The sequence below is a fragment of the Nomascus leucogenys genome, chromosome 20, assembly GCF_006542625.1.
Source record: "Nomascus leucogenys isolate Asia chromosome 20, Asia_NLE_v1, whole genome shotgun sequence".
NCBI lineage: Eukaryota > Metazoa > Chordata > Mammalia > Primates > Hylobatidae > Nomascus > Nomascus leucogenys.
Genome location: NC_044400.1, coordinates 76,458,461 through 76,477,622, shown reverse-complemented (window position 1 = coordinate 76,477,622; position 19,162 = coordinate 76,458,461). Strand labels below are relative to the sequence as shown.

General features: G+C 49.6%; 1 protein-coding gene across 3 annotated transcripts in view; it reads right to left on the bottom strand.

Annotated features, from left to right (window-relative positions):
- STK32B (serine/threonine kinase 32B) overlaps window positions 1–19,162 on the bottom strand; it is a 431,273-nt gene that overhangs the window by 19,710 nt on the left and 392,401 nt on the right. For all 3 annotated transcript variants that reach the window (XM_030801295.1, XM_030801296.1, XM_030801297.1), the window contains 4 exons: window positions 18,209–18,325; window positions 15,012–15,137; window positions 13,054–13,185; window positions 11,808–11,872 (listed from right to left, as the gene is read on the bottom strand). In XM_030801295.1, the coding sequence (XP_030657155.1) occupies window positions 11,808–11,872; window positions 13,054–13,185; window positions 15,012–15,137; window positions 18,209–18,325 (440 nt within the window). The remainder of the gene's footprint in view (window positions 1–11,807; window positions 11,873–13,053; window positions 13,186–15,011; window positions 15,138–18,208; window positions 18,326–19,162) is intronic.

Genomic DNA, 19,162 nt, shown 5'->3' with positions numbered 1-19,162 from the left:
ACCAATCATAATCCTCCTCCAATGGCCAGATCTGATTGGCCCAGGGAATGGCAACTGGTTCAAGCTGGGCCAATCAGAACGATTACCTGGGATACTTGAATTTGAGGTCAGAAAAACTTTCTCCTTTTGCCTTTCCTGAGCTCCCTGTTTTATCCACTTTCTTGGGTTTGTTGGTTGAGCCAGGAGATTCTGGAGCTCTCAACACTCACGTCTTCCACTGTGTGGAAAGGACTGGTTTACAATGGAAGAAAATGAATTCAATGTGCAGAGAAAGGGGAATAGCTGGGAGAAGGAAAGGTTGAGTGCTCCTAAGCTTCCTGGTCTGGGTCCCAGTTACCTTGGGTCCCACTGTACCCAAGCCCATCCTGTGGCTATATGAGTCTTCTAATAAGTTCCTATTTCACCTAAGTGGTTTCATTTTCATTTCCATCCTTTGCAGCTGTTGATGAAAAGAGTTGAACTCTGTAAAATATTTGAAGAAAGTTATTCTGAGCCAAATATGAGTGACCATGGCCCGTCCCAGGAGGTCCTGAGAACATGTGCCCAAGGTGGTCAGGGCGCAGCTTGGTTTTATGTATTTTAGGGAGGAATGAGACATCAATCAAATACATTTGAGAAATACATTGGTTTGGTCCAGAAAGGCAGGACAACTCAAAGCAGGGGCTTCCAGGCTATAGGTAAATTTAAACATTTTCTGGTTGACAATTAGTTGAGTTTATCTGAAGACCTGGGATCAATGGGAAGGAATGTTCAGGTTAAGGTAAAGGACTGTGGAGACCAAATTTTATTGTGCAGAGGAATCTCTCAGATAGCAGACTTCAGAGAGACAGAGCAGGTTGTAAAATATTTATTCTCAGACCTAAAAGGGTGCCTGGCTCTTAGTTAACTATCTCCTGGATCTAGAAATAAAGGAAAAACAAACAAACAAACAAAACACAAAGGGGACAGAAGATTCTCTACAGAATGTGGATTTTTCCCACAAGAGACTTTGCAAGGCTTGAGATGGAGTCTCGCTCTGTCCCCCAGGCTGGAGTGCAGTGGCGCCATCTCGGCTCACTGCAAGCTCTGCTCCTGGGTTCACGCCATTCTCCTGCCTCAGTCTCCTGAGTAGCTGGGACTACAGGTGCCTGCCACCACGCCTGGCTAATTTTTTGTATTTTTAGTAGAGATGGGGTTTCACCATGTTAGCCAGGATGGTCTCGATCCGCCCGCCTCGGCCTCCCAAAGTGCTGGGATTACAGGCGTGAGCCACAGCGCCTGGCCGGCAATTTCAAGGTATGGGAAGGAAATATATTCTGGGGTAAAACATTTTGATTTTCCTCCTTGTTATGCCACAGTCAGATTGGAAAGTAAGTCACGATATACAGGGTCAAATGAAACCCATCTGATGAGAATTTATGGTTTGTAGGGTAAGACTCCCCAGACCCCTTAGATAGGAATTTAGGCAAGACAAACAATCAGAGCTTAGTCCTCACGGCCATAGCAGTTTCACAGAATCCGTCATTTGAGACAGACACCAATCTGTCTCTTTAACCTCCTAAAGCCACAATTTTCTAGGCTAAGTAATGGGACCAGTTAAGATATATCCTTATAGAGCTTTGCAACATACAAAGTTCTTTGGCATACATCTTATATTTGTACGTAATACAATTTAAAAAACAATTCTTTATGTTTTTCATAACTTTCACAAAACCGTGTCCCCTTCACTGTCTTATTGGTTGCACAGAATAACTCTGTGGGAACACAGAATTACTATTTTTTCTTCTCCCCATTTTGTGCATGAAGTGTTAGGTTCAGAGACATTAAGTCATTTGACTAAGGCCACATAGCCAACCAGTGGCAGAACCAGAACTGAATGCAGGTCTGATTGCTGGTAGAACCCTCTTTCTAGCTCTTCTCAGCCAATCTCAAGAATCAACACCTTTGCAAACATTATTTTCATGAATACCTATTATTTGTATGTATATGCTGTCCTTTGAGGCTGAAAGTATAGATTTTTTCATATGGGATCTTTTCAGATCAAAATTCTAGTATCTTTTCCCCAAATGCTTAATGGTTGGCAAAAGCTCTGCAAGTATTTGCTCATGAACAAGAGATAGTATCTTAGAATTCTTGGCACAGATTCTCCTTCCCATGGACCCTCATCATCTGTTGTCAGTTTGATCACTCACTCAAACTAGTGTTTGTTGCATTCCCCGGATTTCCAAGGCAGCATGTGGCAGACAGCTGTGATGGGGAGTCTTGGGTTAGACTTTAGGCTCCACCAGCTGAGTGGTCTTGGGCAAGGCATTTCATCTTTCTGAGCTTCAAACTTTAGTCTGTAAAATGGGAGTCATGGTTCAACCTTGCCTATACTGCCAGCTTCTAACAGATTTTCACAGGATAAGGAATGCAAAAGAGCTTCAGAAACTGTCCAGAAGTCAGCCAGTGAGAATACAGCACTTTAGAGTCACTAATAATATCTCTATTAAATATGTGTGTGTATGTGTGTCTGAAAAATCTCTACTAATTTATTTGTGTAAAATGTCAATACTTTCTAAATCACTGTAGTTTTTATTTGTCTTACATTATTTATTTGTAAAATAACTTTTCTGATAATAATAGCCATGCTTAACGTTTTGTTTGAAATTTTGAGGAGAAATCGAGGGTTACACGGTGAGACAGCACTACCCATCACGGGGAGCCTTTTAAGTTCCTGGAAAGTATATTTGTTTCCTCGATCTGCTTAGTAAATTTCCACAAACTTGGTGGCTTAAAAAACAGAAATATAGTCTTGCTTGGTTCTAGAGACCAGAAAGTGGGAAATCAAGGTGTTGGCGGGGCCACGCTTCCTTAGAGAGTTACAGGGGGATGTCCTTCCTTGTCTCTTCCAGTTTCTGGTGGTGGCCACCAATCTGGTGGCGGCATCCCTTGGGTTGTGGCAGCCTCTCTTCTGTCTCTCCCTGCACCTGCACATGGCCTTCTTCCCTATGTGTCATTGGATTTAGTGCCTACCCTAATCTAGTGTGACCTCTTCATAAATTGAATACTTCTGCAAAGACCCTGTTTCCAAATAAGGTCATATTCACTCATAAATTTAATACTTCTGCAAAGACCCTGTTTCCAAATAAGGTCATTTTCACAGGTGCCAGGTGACAGGTCATCTTCACAGGTGCTAGGCGACAGGTCTCCAACATATCCTTCAGGAGGACACAATTCAACTCACAACACAGGGTTCTCAGGCAGAGTCTAAGGCTTTTTCATAAGAAGCCAGGGTGTGTGATAGCTAGATTAAGCAGTGAAAATCAACTTGAAGAACCCATAAGAGAAGTTACTAATTGCCCCTGTGTGCTTATTTCAGAACACCTCACTGTTTGCATTCTGTATTTTACATACACTCCCAGCAGTACTGCTCCTTTACTTCACTTGGATATTGTAATTACAGGTTCTGTATTTTTAAAAAATTAAAAGTGAGCCTTAGAAGGGGGATAGTGAAACAGAAAATGGGCTTGAGAATCCCTCAGACCTATGTGTGGAATCCCCACTCTAGCTAAAATACTTTACCAGTGACCTCAGACGGAGGACTTATTCTTTCCAGACATTAAGACCTTATAAATCAGGATTGTGAAGCTGGGTGCAGTGGCTCACACCTGTAATCCCAGCACTTTGGGAGGCTGAGAGGTGGGCAAATCACCTGAGGTCAGGAGATCGAGACCAGCTTGGCCAACCTGGCGAAACCCCATCTCTACTAAAAAAAATACAAAAATTAGCCGGGTGTGGTGGCGGGTGCCCGTAATCCCAGCTACTTGGGAGGCTGAGGCAGGAGAATCGCTTGAACCTGGGAGGCAGAGGTTGCAGTGAGCCAAGATTGCGGCATTGTACTCCAGCCTGGGTGACAAGAGCAAAACTCCAGCTCAAAAAAATTTAAAAAACAAACAAAAAGATTGTGGTGAGGATTAATTGTAGATCAAATGTGAATATATCTAAAATGCCAACCAAGCACAGTACATGGCACATAACAGCTTTTCAATACACTTAAAAATGATAGTATTTTCTATGTCTTTTTTTTTTTTTATTTTCCACATCTTTTATTGGCTGAGATTTGTCAGAATCGGTCACGCTTTTTTTTTTTTTTTTGCGGGGGATGGAGTCTTGCTCTGTCGCCCAGGCTGGAGTGCAGTGGCGTGATCTCGGCTCACTGCAACCTCTGCTTTCCAGGTTCAAACAATTCTTCTGCCTCAGCCTCCTGAGTAGCTGAACTACAGGCGTGCACCACCAAGCCCGCCTAATTTTTGTATTTTTAGTAAAGACAGGGTTTCACCATGTTGGCCACATTGGTTTTGAACTCCTGACCTCAAGTGATCCACCCACCTCAGCCTCCCAAGCCAGTCACGCTTTTTTTTTTTCTTTTTTTTGAGACGGAGTCTTCCACTGTCGCCCAGGCTGGAGTGCAGTGGTGTGATCTCGGCTCACTGCAACCTCCGCCTCTTGGGTTCAAGCGATTCTCCTGCCTCAGTCTCCCGAGTGGCTGGGATTACAGGCGCATGCCACCACACCCAGCTAATTTTTTTTGTATTTTTAGTATAGCTAGGGGTTTCACCATGTTGGCCAGGCTGGTCTTGAACTCCTGACCTCGTGATTCGCCAGCCTCAGCCCCCCAAAGTGCTAGGATTACAGGCGTGAGCCACCGTGCCTGGCCACACTTTTTAAACCGGGCCCTAATTCCCGTGCAGTGTCTTGATTGTGAGTTTTGTGGCACTATTAAGATTCTGCAATCCACACAGCCTTTTAGACTACCTTCATCTCTGGCTGGAATTCCTCCCCCTGCGTCAGGTCACTGAGCTGATTCTCCCCAGTCATTCGAAAGGCATTTGCTCTGCTGTATCAGGGTTCCCAGAAAGCCTGGCCCTGCCTTGCTCAATTGCCTAAGCTCTGCCCTCCCCTCCACCTCATTGGGCAGTAAATCCTCTAGACTTCTGAGTTTCAGAGACACCATTCAAGTCAGAATTGTGTTTTAATCAGTTTAGCTGACTGTGAAATGAGAATAAAAATACCTACGGATAGAATCTCAAGGAGAATGGAATGAGAAAATGGGTGCAGGTGGCTCCCCCATGGCCAGCACACAGAAGGTGGTCTTCACTGCTAACTGCCTTTTCTATTAAGTTTGGACCACACTGTTTAATTCAAAGACTGGACAGAACCTACATGTGCTGGCCTTAACTTTGGGAGGCCTAGAGTTTTGAAGTTTGCTACTTCCCAGCAATGAGGTTTGTGGGGAAGGGACTAAGTGCAAAGGGTTTTCTCCATTTTGCAGATTAATACAAAGACTAACCTTTCCTTTTCTTACTAGTGGGGTTGCTGAAGAGATACGAGAAATGTCAAAGCATTTTGCAGATGGCACAGACCTTGGTAAAGTCAAAAAGTCATTGATATCTGTTCAGCCCCTTGATGGCACAGATGAGAAGTCCGAGGCTCAGAGAGGCTGGAGCTTCACTGGGGTCACAGCACCATGAGCAGCAAGACCAGGACTTGACCCAGGCCCATCAGATTCTGAAGCCTGTGATGAATTGCACCCCTCGTGCCTCACTGGCGCTGGCTCACGAGGGCTCCAGGCCATGCTGGAGGGTACCTATCATATTGCTGGGATCCTCCAAGGCCAGCGTCCTCCAGGCAGGCCATCTAAGCAGATGAAGTCAGCCAACATTAATTTTTTTTTCTTTTTTTTTTTTTTTTTTTGGCGACAGAGTCTTGCTCTGTCTCCCAGGCTGGAGTGCAGTGGCATGGTCTTGGCTCACTGCAACCTCTGCCTCCCGGGTTCAAGTGATTCTCCTGACTTAGCCTCCCAAGTAGCTGGGATTACAGGTGTGCACCACCACACCAGGCTAATTTTTGTATTTTACTAGAGGTGGGGCTTCATCATGTTGGCCAGTCTGGTCTCAAACTCCTGACCTTAGGTGATCCACCTGCCTCGACCTCCCAAAGTGCTCGGATTGCAGGCGTGAACCACCGTGTCTGGCCTTTAAATATCTTTTGACTGTTTACCCTGCTGTGGCCTTAGTCAGGGCACCCTCCATCCACAGCAAATGGGCTGGGGTTTGCTGCCATTGTGTGGTCTGAGGAGGGATAAGGAGGATGCATTGTGGTCATGTTAATTTGTATAATCTTGCACCTGAAACGTCTGGGTTTGCCAACAGACGGTGTCTACAGGGAGAGTGACAATTCCTTGCCCAACATTTAATGTACATGGCCAGGGGCTATTTTGATTCAGCCTGGGGCTCTGGAGCCACACTGTCTCTATGGAACTCCAGCTCTGCCACCTCTTGGCTGTGTGCCCTTAATCCACTCTGGGCCTGTACTTCCTAACCTGTGAAATGGGGGAGAATAAGCATAACCAGCTCAGAGGATGGATGTACAGACTAAATGGCATAGAGTGAACACCCAATAAAAGGGAGCTCTCATGACCATCTCTGCCACGCCTGCCACTGCCCACTGGGTGCATTGGAGAGAACCCTCAAGGCCACCCACTTGTGCAAAACAATCCTTCCTGCACGTCTGAAAGCTCGTGCCACCAGGGTGTGAGCTCCATGAGACCAGGAGCCTTGCTCCCAGCAGTATCCCCTGTACCTGACCCCAGGGAGATGCTCAATAAACATCTGCCAAACAACTGGATGAAAGCACAGCTAGCAGAAAGAGCCTGGGAACTAAGAGATGGGAGATTAGAGTTCAAGTTCTTCATATTGCAAGACCTTGAGAATACCAATGATATTTCTTTTAGGGAAATGTGATAAATAAGGACTAAAGCACTGGCTCTCAACTGGGGGTGATTTTGCTGCCAGGGAACATTTGGCAATATCTGGAGACATTTTTGGTTGTCACTCTGTGAAGGTGTTACTGGTATCTAGTAAGTAGAGGGCAGAAATTATATAAGTATCCTGCAATGCACAGGATAGCCCTCACAACCAAGAATTGATGTCAACAGTCAGTGCCAAGGTTGAGAAACCCTAGATTAAAGGAACATGATCTAAAACCGTAAAGTCACATACAAATGATGATTGTTATTAGCATTAATAGTATTATTTGGTGTAACAAATGCAATATTAGATTTTTTAAATGTGATATTCTCAAGGACTCCAGGGGTAGCTTTTATATGATTTTAAGTCTGTTTTTGTTTCTTCAAGAGATAGCAAAGATAGAAAATGCCCCTTAAATTCCTTCCTCACCAGGAGCTTCTTATTCTGCAAAATGTTGTCAAATGCTATTGAAAAGACCTCTTGGAAAAATCAGCCCTGCTCAGATCTTTGGCCAAGAATAGGAGGACGGGCCCCCTGGTGCATTTCTCAACCCACTGGAAGTCTCAGCTGCCAAGGCCTTCAGAGCCCTGACCAGCCCTGGAAGCAGATGCTCCACCTGGCTCAGTGGCCTTTTGCCAGCTGAGACCATTAGCCAATAATAAGCTGCATTTCCAAAAAAGTAGGGAGTGCTAATTTTAATTTTGTTCTCTGTTTAGAAACAAAGGTCCAGAGAGGTTAGCCCCAGGGCACCTCCTCCTGTCCCCACAGTGGCCCCTGTGTGTCTGCTTCACGGCACACACCGCACGCACTGTTTGGTAATCCTCCCCACTGCAGGCTATGGGCATCCTGAGGACACGAGTCCTGAAGACTCACTTCTGTGTGAGGCCTAGTCCAGGATTATGATTTAGCTGTCAAATGACTGAATGCATTTGTCCTGCAGGGCTGACACAGTGGATGCCCTGCCCATGTCCTCTCAGCTCCCACTTGCTGCTTCATGCAGATGATGGCTGCTTTACCACAGTGGGAGTTGCAGGAACCGTCTCTCTCCCCAAGAGCTTTCTCTAGCTGAGGAAGCATACGTGGCCTATGCAAGAGGAAGTCAGCTGTGCAGGGAAGTTAAGGCCCCCGGGAGCATCCTGCAGCCAGTAGGCTTTTGCTAAAACCATGTATAGCAGGAATCTACGTTCAAGATACATTCAATGTAGGAGTTGCAGATGAACCCCTAAGGGCAAGGGAGCCACAGCTGGGAGGGTTTGCAGCTTTAGACAGGGTCCTTATGACTCAACTCAGAACCCACTAGAGGATGCACCACTTAGACACCCTTGTCTCCTGCAGAAGATTTCAAACTGTTAAGCATCAGGATGGCTTGTGGGACATATTAAAATGCCGGTCCCCATGCTTACTCTCGCAGCTTCTGGTGGGGAAGGAATGGATTAGAGAGCTGTATTGGCTGTATTAGTTTCTCTGGGTGGCCGTAACTAAGTTACCACCAACTGGGTGGCTTTAAACAACAGAAACGTAATTACCACAGCTCTACAGGCTAGAGTCTGAAATCAAGGTGTGGGCAGGGTTGGCTCCTTCTGAGAGCTCTGAGGGAGAATTCGCTCCAGTCCTTCCTCCCAGCTCTGGATGGCCGCCAATGCTGGGTGCTCGTTGGCTTGTAGCTGTATCACTACAATCTTCCCATGGCTTTCTCCCCATGCCAGCACCTCTTCTCTTGTCAGGACAGACACCAGTCATGTTGGATTAGGTGCCCACCCTACTCCAGTCTGATCTTATCATAACTCATTACATCTGCACCCACCCTATTTCCAAATAAGGTCATGTTCTGAAGTAGTGGGGCTTAGGGCTTTGACGTATCTTTTTGAGGGACACTATGCAACCTGCAGCAGGTGCAGTATCTCTAGATGCTAACAGGCCCTCAGGCAATTCTGATTGCCTCCCTGGGACTGCAGCTCTCCTGTGTGATGTGTGATTTATCTTTGCAGCCCCCACTATGCAGGGAGCCTGCATCCCTCTCCATATTCTGCAGGAGCTATTGGTGTCAGGCTGACGGCCAGGTCTGCAGAGACTGAAAGGAGGCAGAACTGCTGGGGACCAGGGACGTGGTCCAGGCGGAGCATGACGACAAGCCTGGCTTGATGCTTGGCTCCCCTGACCAGCCCTCGACTCACCACACTGCTCAAGTGGGGAAGAAGGTGCTCGATTGAATTTTCCAGCTACTCAAGTCCCAGCATAGCAGGTGCCTCTAACATGGGATTCCAGACAGAAGTGGAGGATAAACAGGTCTCACTTTTTTCTCGGTTTAAAGGAAAAAAAGCTTGTTTTGAGGCAATCATGTGTCATGAATCAACTTCTCATAGGCATTTTTTTACTACTGAGAAACTGCAGCAGGGAGGACTGTGGGTAGATGGAGCATGGCTCGCTTCCCACAAGATAAGGTGGGGATGGGGTCGGCTGATGCATCTTGGGGGACACAGCAAAGCCCTCTCCTGGACACCTTTATATGGCAGTAAGCCTGCACGCCTGCTGTGACAAGAAGCCTATCAGCCATCAGGGCCACAGAGGAAGCACTTAGATAAGCAGAGACAGGATGAAGAAGCAGGAACTGCAGCTCAGACCCCAGCCAACAGCTTCCCCCATGGCCATGCTCTCTGTGGCTCCCCATTATCAGGAACCCATGACATCTGCCCTCTTTCTTTATTTTCCCGATTCCTGTAAACTATGCCAGCCTCACTTCCAATTCCCAATGACAAATCTCAATGGTGTCCATAGGCCGACTGCAAATCTCAAGGGCGTCCATAAGCTGACTGCATTTCCCTCATCAATTCCCATTTCCATGTGAGGAAGAAAACATCTACTTGGTTGAAGCTCCTACATAGTGGGGTTTCTGCTAAAAGCAGCCAGACCCAACTTCTAAATGACACAGGGAAGGACGTCTCATTCTTATTTCCTTTTAAAAGGAAGAATCCAAACTGAAGCATGTTCTGGCACACAGCAAAAGGTGAAATGCGATTGCTGTCTGCTTGGGTCCCACACAGCTTAGCTTTTTGCAGGCTCACATTTGCCAGCAGCTGCTCTCATTGAACTCCATGGCCCACACACAGAGAATGAAGGCTGCCTGAGCCCAAGATCACTGATGCTCTTTGAGCAGAAGTTCCTGGGTCTGGGTTTCTAAGTCTGGGGGAAGGGCCATGAGCCTCAGAGCAGGCAGGACCGCAGGGAGATTGGGATAAGCTCCGAAACCACTCACGACGTCAGCCCTGTCTTCCCCAAGTCTGATGGGTTGTGGCTGCAGAGGCCCTTCCTGTGCTGTTGGCCAGAGCTGGGAGACCCCAGCATGTGGTCCCTAGCAGGTGAGGCTTGCTGCCCAAGCCTGGTGTGTGTGTCTGTGCTGATCTGGGCACCCATTGGCCCTCAGAGCTGTAGCCACCCATAGTCAGTGAAAGGCTGCTGCCTCCTTTGCCTCCCCAGTGTCGACTGGGACTGGAGCCCTGTCCTGCCCACTGGCCCACGGCTGGAACCCAAACACCCATCCCTGCCCCATCCCTCACCTCTCCCCACTCTCTAGGCTCTGGTAATCCAAGCCTTCTAACCAGCTGCATGGCCCTGCGTCAGCCACGCTGTCTTCCTTCTCTGTAAACTGTTCCCACTCCTGGAATGCCACGTTTTCCCCTACATGTCCCTTAGGACTTGGCCCAGCACGCCACCTAGAGAACTTCCCCAACCACCCAGGCTAAGCCAGGTGTCTGCTGTGACATGCACTGCCCTGGGCGGCCCTTGGCCTTAGCACGTGTCCCCTGCGCGGCTAGCATCTGCTGAAAGCCAAAACGGTTGAATACTGGGGGTTGCATAAGGGCCTGCAATCAATGAATTTTTGAGTCAATCAATATTTGAATCTCCTGGAGGGCAGGAAGCATCTCTGATTTGCCTCTACCAACCCAAAGCCTGGCTTAGTGTGGGTCAAATGGGGCTCACTGGCTGCCCCTGCTGGAGCCCCAGCTCTGACAAGTCAGCCACAGCCACAAATCCCCTAGATTTTATTTTTCTTTTTTTTTTGAGACGGAGTCCTGCTCTTTGCCCAGGCTGGAGTGCAGTGGAACGATCTCTGCTCACTGCAAGCTCTGCCTCCCGGGTTCACGCCATTCTCCTGCCTCAGCCTCCCGAGTAGCTGGGACTACAGGCGCCCGCCACTGCGCACAGCTAACTTTTTGTATTTTTAGAAGAGACGGGGTTTCACCATGGTCTCGATCTCCTGACCTCGTGATCCGCCTGCCTCAGCCTCCCAAAGTGCTGGAATTACAGGCGTGAGCCACCGCACCCAGCCTTCCCTAGATATTATGATTGGCTGGAACCGAGCCTGAGGTGTCTGCCTGCTTTGTTGACCAACCCCTTAGAGGGCAGCCCCATGGCCAGGGCACACCCCACCTAGCCCCTCCCAGACTCCCTGTGTCTCTTTTCCCATCCCAGGCTGCTGAGGTTCCAGCATCCCCCACCGACCTTACCCAAGTCAATATTAGTAACAATAGTCATTACCTTCCCGTGTTGAGAACCCCTTCCATACCAGGGACATATGTGGGACAATAGCCTCATTTAATTCTCAGAGCTCCGCATCTTAAGGAAGCCTCTCCACTGGGCTGATGCTGACGAGGAGGCTCAGGCAGGGTAAGGTCACTCTGCAGTGGCGGAGCCAGGACTTGGCCCCAGGCAACTTGACCCCAGCGCTCTTACTTTTCATCACAGTGAGCCTGCCTCTCCGCCTTTGTTCCTGTGTGCCCGCTCAGGCTGCCGCGCCTCCCCATTCTCATGGGAGCTCCCAGAGACTGGCTCAGGCCACACAGCAGAGGCAGGATTAGAGCCCTGTCTAATTCAAAATCCAGGAGTTTCATCCCCACCAGGGCCCTGTGTCTCACCTCAGTGATACCTTCCCTTTCATCGTCAAGGCTGGTTTGGGGGGCAGGGACCGTGATTCTGCCAGGGGGACCTTGGGTCACTTAGGACGGGCTTTGCCCAAGGGGTACAGTGTGAAGGACTTACTTCTCTCTGTTGAATATGATGAATTCCTTCCGGACAGTCTCCAAACACTGCTGCAGGTGTCCATTCTGTCAAAGAGCACAGAGAGGTGACTAAATGACAAGGCATGGTCCAGGTACACACGGTAATGGAGCATCGGAGGATGGCAGATTGACCTAGATGGAAACCTCAGATGCTTGGGACCAGGACAAGACAAGCTAAGTGTCTGGGGCTGACCCTGACTGCATGGGTGGCTGTGTCCAAGGGTAGCCTGGTGGACAAAGATGCTTTTCTCCACGTTAAGCCATTAAATCCAACTTAAAAGCCATGTTAGAATGGAATATGGGCTGAAATTCAAGAGCTTATTTTCCTGACCACTTAAGGCCCACGTGAGAGGCATGGAAAACCAGAAATTCACAACCATCATGCCAGGGGCTCAACTTTTAATAGACTTTTACAGGGGAGGGGGGTGTTGTGTGTTGAATTGTGTCCTCTGAAAGGTATCTTGAGTCCCAACCCCCCAGTACTTACAAATACAGCCTTATTTGGAAATAGAACCTTTACAGATGTAATCCAGTTAAGATGAAGTCACAGTGAATTAGGTAGACCCTAAGCCCAGTGACTGGGGTCCTTATATGAAGGCCATATGAAGACACACAAAGACACAGAGAATTAGGCCATGCAGCGATGGAGGGAGAGAATGGAGCCATGCAGCTGTGAGCCAGCGAAGGACAAGGGGGCTGGCCGCCACTCGAAGCCTGGGGAGCCAAGGACGGCCCCTCCCTTACAGCCTTTGGAGAGAGCCGGGCTCTGCAGACACCTTGAGTTTGGACTTCTGGCCTCCAGAACCGTGAGAGAATAAACGTGGGTTGTTTTAAGCCATTCAGCATGTGGCAGCCCCAGGAAACGAATACAGAGGCCCACAGAGGCAAAGTGCTCAGGACCCACAAAAGTCATCGTGCAGCCCCGGGGGCCTCTGCGGTACAAAATCTTTCTCAAGGGTGCAGCGGGACCGCTGGGTCCCTCCCCGTGCCTTAGAGCTACCCAAGCTTCCTGCTGTAGGAATAGTGCTCAAGGAATGCCAGGAGTGTGAATGCCTTCCTTCACTCTTTCCCCCTACTTGTTTGATGGTAGCATTTTATTTACTGCAAAATAAGGAAATTGGAAGGGAGAAGTGAAATGTCCCCTTTTTGCTAAAAAGTGACCTGGCTCAGTCATTTCCCTATGAGCCAGGATTTCTCTCCCGGAATGGCTCCTGTGAAGCGCTCACCAGCGGGCAGCTGTCCTTCGTGCCATCCCTGGATCTGTTCTTTGCCAACCGCTTCTTCTTTTTGTGAAGTGGCTTGGATTCTAGAATCATCTCTTCAAGCTCAAATGTGGGATCGCAATTCAACCTCCCTTTCTAAAGGGGAGTAGAAAAGAAAACATGGTCTGCTGCGTTCCACCCATCACTGAATTTTTTTTTCATTCATTCGATCATTCATTCATTCAACAAGTAATGATGAACTACTCTTGTTGGATACACAGGTTACCTTTGTTTCTGTTTTTTGATGATAAAAAGCAACACGTTCTCACTATATACATCATTTATTTACACACATGGTCCCCCTGGGGCAACCCTCCTGTTAACATCCAGGTATTTCCTTAGGCCCCTTTCTATGCCTGTTTTTCATACTAGGCTGAGTTCAGTTTTCGAATCTGATTTTTTCACTTGTTATTTTATCCTATGCACATTGTCCTGTCATTACTATCTTTTTTACAAAAATCATTCTAAATAAGAATACAATTTCAGCTCAAAATCTGCCCAACTTCCTGCCCTGGTTCCCTGCGCCGTACCCCCGCCTCCCGCCCCCTGGCAGCTAGAGCCAGCGTCAGCCAGGCTTGGCTTCGGTTGGATTCAGTGACGAACACTGGGCAGGCTGTGGGGAGGGTCTGTGTTCAGAAACGTGTGTGTGCGCTGCTACCACGGTTTGTGAAAAGGGTCTGGAAGCCTGGCACTCTTGGAGAAACTGATGTGGGGAAACATTATTTTTGCACCAAAAGGAGTGACAGAAGTCTTTAAAATAAACTGACATGAAACATCAGCCGGGGACGTCTGAGGCTCCCCAGGAACCAGCCTAGAAATCTCTTGCCTTCCAGGCTGGAGTCTCCACCTCCATTCACATAATATGGGGCTGGAACGGACAACAACAAAGAGCAAATGTTACGGTCTCTTTCCTGCTCACACCACTGCTACCGGGCAGGGCAAGGACAGGTGAGCGGGTGGGGTGTGCTCTCCTAGGTCACAGATGGCAGAGGTGGCTGAACTGGAATGTCACCCAGGATTTCCGTCCCAATTTTCACTGTTCCTCAGGTGTTCTCTGCAATTCCCTCCAGGAGAAATGCAACTGCTCAGCAGGAAGGGACCACAGGAGGCTTCCAGGCAGGTCCAAACTTTCAGTGTCTCTCCTGGAGGACCCAGGATCCAGCTCCTGCCAGAACCCTCCTTTAAAATGTAAATCCAATGCTTTCACTTCCCTGCCTTAAACACTGCAGTTTCCAGGGGACAAAACCTAAAACCTTGACCGTGGCCTCTGGAAGCCTTTTTGGTGTGGCATGTGTTCCCTCCTGGCCCCATTTCCTATTATATTCCCTCTGGTTTATTCCCTTAAATGCTATAAAATTGTTCTTTGAAACCCAGGCTTTCTGCTGCCTTCAAGAGTGTGATCTTGGCGATCCCTTTGTCTGGAAGGCTCAGTGCCCATCCCTGCAGTCCTGGTTCCCTCACTTCACCTCTAGGTCTCTGCCGCCTCTCCCTAAAAGAAGCCCCTGCCTCCGCCCCTCCCACCCCACCTCTCCCTCTTCCAAGCTTGTGCGACAAGTCCTGACTGCCCTGTCGGGGTAGGTCATTTCCTGTCTTCCTCTATTGGGCAGTCAGCTCCATGGAGGCAGAAGAGTAGATCAGCCTGCTACCCCCGCACCTGGACCCGAGCACCTGGGGGTGGGATTCAATGACAGACAGAAGGCTTGGCACACCCAAAGGACCTACCACAAAGAGGGAAGCTGCATGGCTGGGACCCTGGAAATCAGGCCCAAGTTCACCCCAAATTCCAGCAAGACATAAGCCCTTGGTGCTCAGGTGGCCGTGGCCAGCAGAGGGCTCACTGGCCAGCTGCCAAAGTCCTGCTTTGCACCAAGGCGGGGACCCTGCAGAGGGGTGGCATGACATCAGGTGGGGCTTCCACTCACATTGGGCACAAAGCCGGGCATCAGTGCCTTCTCGAACACCGCGTCCCAGTTCATGTCGGCCAAGTAGGGCACGCTCTGTATGTCACGAAGGCTGGACAGGCGGCTCTCAGGATCCTTGGTCAGGAGCTGCAGTCAGAGGGCAAATGAGTTTCTGTGAATTGGGCGTCCCTCAAAGTTAGCGGGGACTCTGAAGGAGGGGTCTCAGGGCAATTAATGTGCCTCTGCTCTTCATGCTCTATTGATGTCGTGCCCCGTCTGGGTTGCTGTTGTTGGAAGCGCCATCTGCACTCATCTCTTTACAGCCAGGGAGAAACTGAGAGGTCAGGCTGCTTCTGCAAGGTCATCCAGTGAGGGACTGTTAGGGCAGGGACCAGACTTTCAGCTCCCATGTTCCTTTCTGGGACTGGAGCCTGTAACAGGCTGCCTCTCTGATGTCTGGAGAAGCATCCAATTACAAATAGAAAGAATTAGCCGCCTCATCTTAGGATTTCCAACTTGGTAATGGGAGGCACCAAGTTGTAATAAAATTTATCCCTGGACAGCCATGAGGTGACCTCTGTGACCTAATGAAGTCGCCTCATTTGTAGCCAAGGGGACACTTTTTAGCTTCTCTTCGAATTGAGTTTCAGCTAATAAGGAGTGACGTAGCATAAGAACAGCTGAAGACTATGACCTGGCATCCCAGCGGGCCTCCCAACTTGCCAAAACCCTGTAGCTTATCTATTGAAAAAGCACAGGGGCCAAGAATGAAAAGACAGAGGCCTGGCCCCGGGACTGCCATTTAACAGCTGTGACCTTGGGTGAGCTGCTGGGTGCCCTGGGCTCATTGCCTCCCTGAAAGCAGGGGGAATAATGGAGACTCCTCCACTTCCAGCTCATGGTAGGATGAGACCAAATGGGACTGGTAAGGACCTGGCACATACTTAGAAATGGGGGGGCACACCAGGGTCCACAGGTGGAGCTGGAAGTCAGAGCCCCCTGCCAGTTCACACACACCTGTCACTGCAGAAATCTCCCAGCTATGCCCACTGAGTGGCTGGAGTCACAGCCCACAGGGATAGCTAGCAGGGGTTGCATCCGCTAATCATGGCTGCCACTCTTTAGGGGCTGTCCCAAAACAGTGGGTGCCAACTTAAGCAGGTTCCACTTCAATGCCATCTGGAAGTTCACTGTTCAGGGCAGCTGTTCTGAAAACATGCTGATGCCCAGACCTGAGGGCCAGATTCTGAGTCACTTGGGTGGGATGGGAGGTGCAGGCATTGGTGGTATATAAGGCTTCCATGTGGTTCTAATGAGCAGTCAGGGTTAAGAGACACTGACTTATAAGAACCAGGTAATAGGATGTGAGGGTGATCTGGCTGTGACACCTGTCACGCCATTGATTGCCAGGGCTGATGTGGCTGATCTGGCTGGCTAAGCAGGTGTCCCCTTGCTCTCTCATGGCTCCATGTGCGTCCCTCCGAAAGCTGTGCACTCCGTCAAAGAGGACGACCATCCCCAATAGAGGAGGATCGGTCTTCGGTCAAGGGTATATGAGTAGCTATGCTCCTCTGCTAGAGCCTCCACACAAGCTCTCAAGAACCAGGTGGTGGATTTCCTTTAAAATAATTTAACCGATTAGTAATTCAACAAGACATTATAGCCATGTAGGGATTAGAAGCTGGGACCTGCAGTTAGGAGGGTTTGGATTAAAATCCTACTTCTGCCTTTTAATAGCTCTGTGGCATTGACTGAATGATTTTGGTTTCCTATGCCTCGGCTTTCTCATCTTTGGTACTGGGACAATGACACTCCCCCTGCTCACAGGGCTTGGGAGGAGTAAGGGAGAAGAGCCATCACATGATCCAGAACACAGGACCCTCAACAGTGCTGGCTGCTATTGTCATCATTCCTTTAAAAACAACTGGGTGCCAACCTCACGCAAGACTCAGCTCCATGCATCGTGGAGGATGTGAAGGGAGCCTTGAAGGCAGGGCACCAAGATCTCCTGCCCACGCCAGGCTGGAGTGCACACCAGAACCACCTGGAGAGCTCATGGAGACATAGACAGTGGGACCCACCCTGGGCGTCTGATTCACATCTGGGTGGAGCCTGAGGATGTGCATTTCTAACAGGCTCCTACATGACGCGGATGCTGGCTGGTCCTAGGCCCATACCTTGAGAACCACTGCTTTATTCTAATAGCAACGGTTCCTGCAGAAAGTCAAGGAGATTCTTCCCTCCCTCCCTCCCTCCCTTCCTTCCTCCCTCCCTCCCTTCCACCTTGCTTCTTTCAGAGTTTCACTCTTGTTGCCCAGGCTGGAGTGCAATGGTGCGATCTCGGCTCACCACAACCTCCGCCTCCCAGGTTCAAGTGATTCACCTGCCTCACCCTCCGAGTAGCTGGGATTACAGGCATGCGCCACCACGCCTGGCTAATTTTGTATTTTTAGAGAGATGGGGTTTCTCCATGCTGGCCAGGCTGGTCTCGAACTCCTGACCTCATGTGATCCACCCACCTCAGCCTCCCAAAGTGCTGAGATTATAGGCATGAGCCACTGCGCCCAGCCGAGATACCCAATTTCTTAAAGGTCATTGAGTGAAAAGACCATATGCAGCAGATTTAAAAACCCCACATGCAGGCTGGGCGCGGTGGCTCATGCCTGTAATCCCAGCACTTTGGGAGGCCAAGGCTGGCGGATCACAAGGTCAGGAGATTGACACCATCCTGGCTAACATGGTGAAACCCCGTCTCTACCAAAAATACAAAAAATTAGCTGGGCGTGGTGGTGGGTGCCTGTAGTCCCAGCTACTCAGGAGGCTGAGGCAGGAAAATGGCATGAACCCGGGAGGCGCAGCTTGCAGTGAGCCGAGATCGCGCCACTGTACTCCAGCCTGGGCGACAGAGCGAGACTCCATCTAAAAAAAAAAACAAAACTCACATGCATTAAGTATTTCTGTTGATTAGGAGCTCATAGCAGAGTGACAAGAGCCTAGAGGCTTGCTGTCACAGCCACCACTGTCCTCTGAGGTGTGCTGATCTATATGCACCCCCATAACAGCACTTATTCCACGGCATTTGGCATTTGAGTGCCGCTGATTTGATCATTTCTACCCCCGGTATGCCATTTGTATTCTCACCCCTTCGTTTGCTGATATGGCTGTTTCTACACTCACTGTAGCTCCCTGGCGGGGCAGGCTGGCAGCTGCCCCCTTACCTTCCTCAGCAGGGCCACCATCCCCTTGCACCACATGGAGGAGTAGTGGACACGCTCCGCCTTGAACATGTTGAGGATTTCATCGATGGGCGTGGCTGAGTGGATTTCGTATGGCCTCTGCAACCAAAGGACAACAGCCAGAATCAGAGAGAGAGAGAGAGAGAGCCACTGGAAGGCACCGTCCACGCATTTTAAGATTGTGTGATTATGAGGGATGGTTTATTCTTCCTCTTCAAGTAGCAGTGGGTGCTTCTCTTTCACGGCAGAGCAGCCGGCCCGAACCCATGTGCCAACAGTAACCAGGCCCAGGGGGCAGTGCAGGACCCGGCAGGTGGGTGTCACTCCTGTGGCCACAGGAGGTTAGGGGTGGCTCACCGAGGTCACACAGCCCATAAATGCCAGAGGCAGGACTCACTCTCAGCAGCTTAACGCCAGAGTCCCTGCTCCAGTCACAGGCTTGGGGGCTGACTCTTGCCGTCCACCAGGCACTGAGGGACACCTCCAGTCATAGCCCCCACCTGCTGGGCCTTGGCTGCCAGTTTCCCTGTCCTGGCCGAACTGGCCCATGGGGTGGACAGAGCTGAGATGGCCAGTATCTGGGTGTGCTTGGGCTGAAGGATGGGAGGACTCCAGCCTCGTCCCCTGCCCTCCCCTCCCCACGGTGAGGATGCGTAAGCTCTGCTCTCTCCCAATTTCCGAACTCGGTAGAAAATGAAGCCTCCTGACCATGTTTTATCAACATTGCCGCGTGCAGTTTCTTGCTTCTAAGCCCCTCTCAAAGCTCAGGAAGACTTTCTTGACTGTGACTCTGGGGACAAGGCTTGGAGGGCTTCTGAGCAGCAGTGCACGCCCAGTCCCCACTCCCCCTGCCCCGACTCCCATGAACGTCTCTCCCGGAGCCTCTCCAGCTGAACTGCGGCCCAAGATGTTTCCAGGTTGGTATCGTGGCCACAT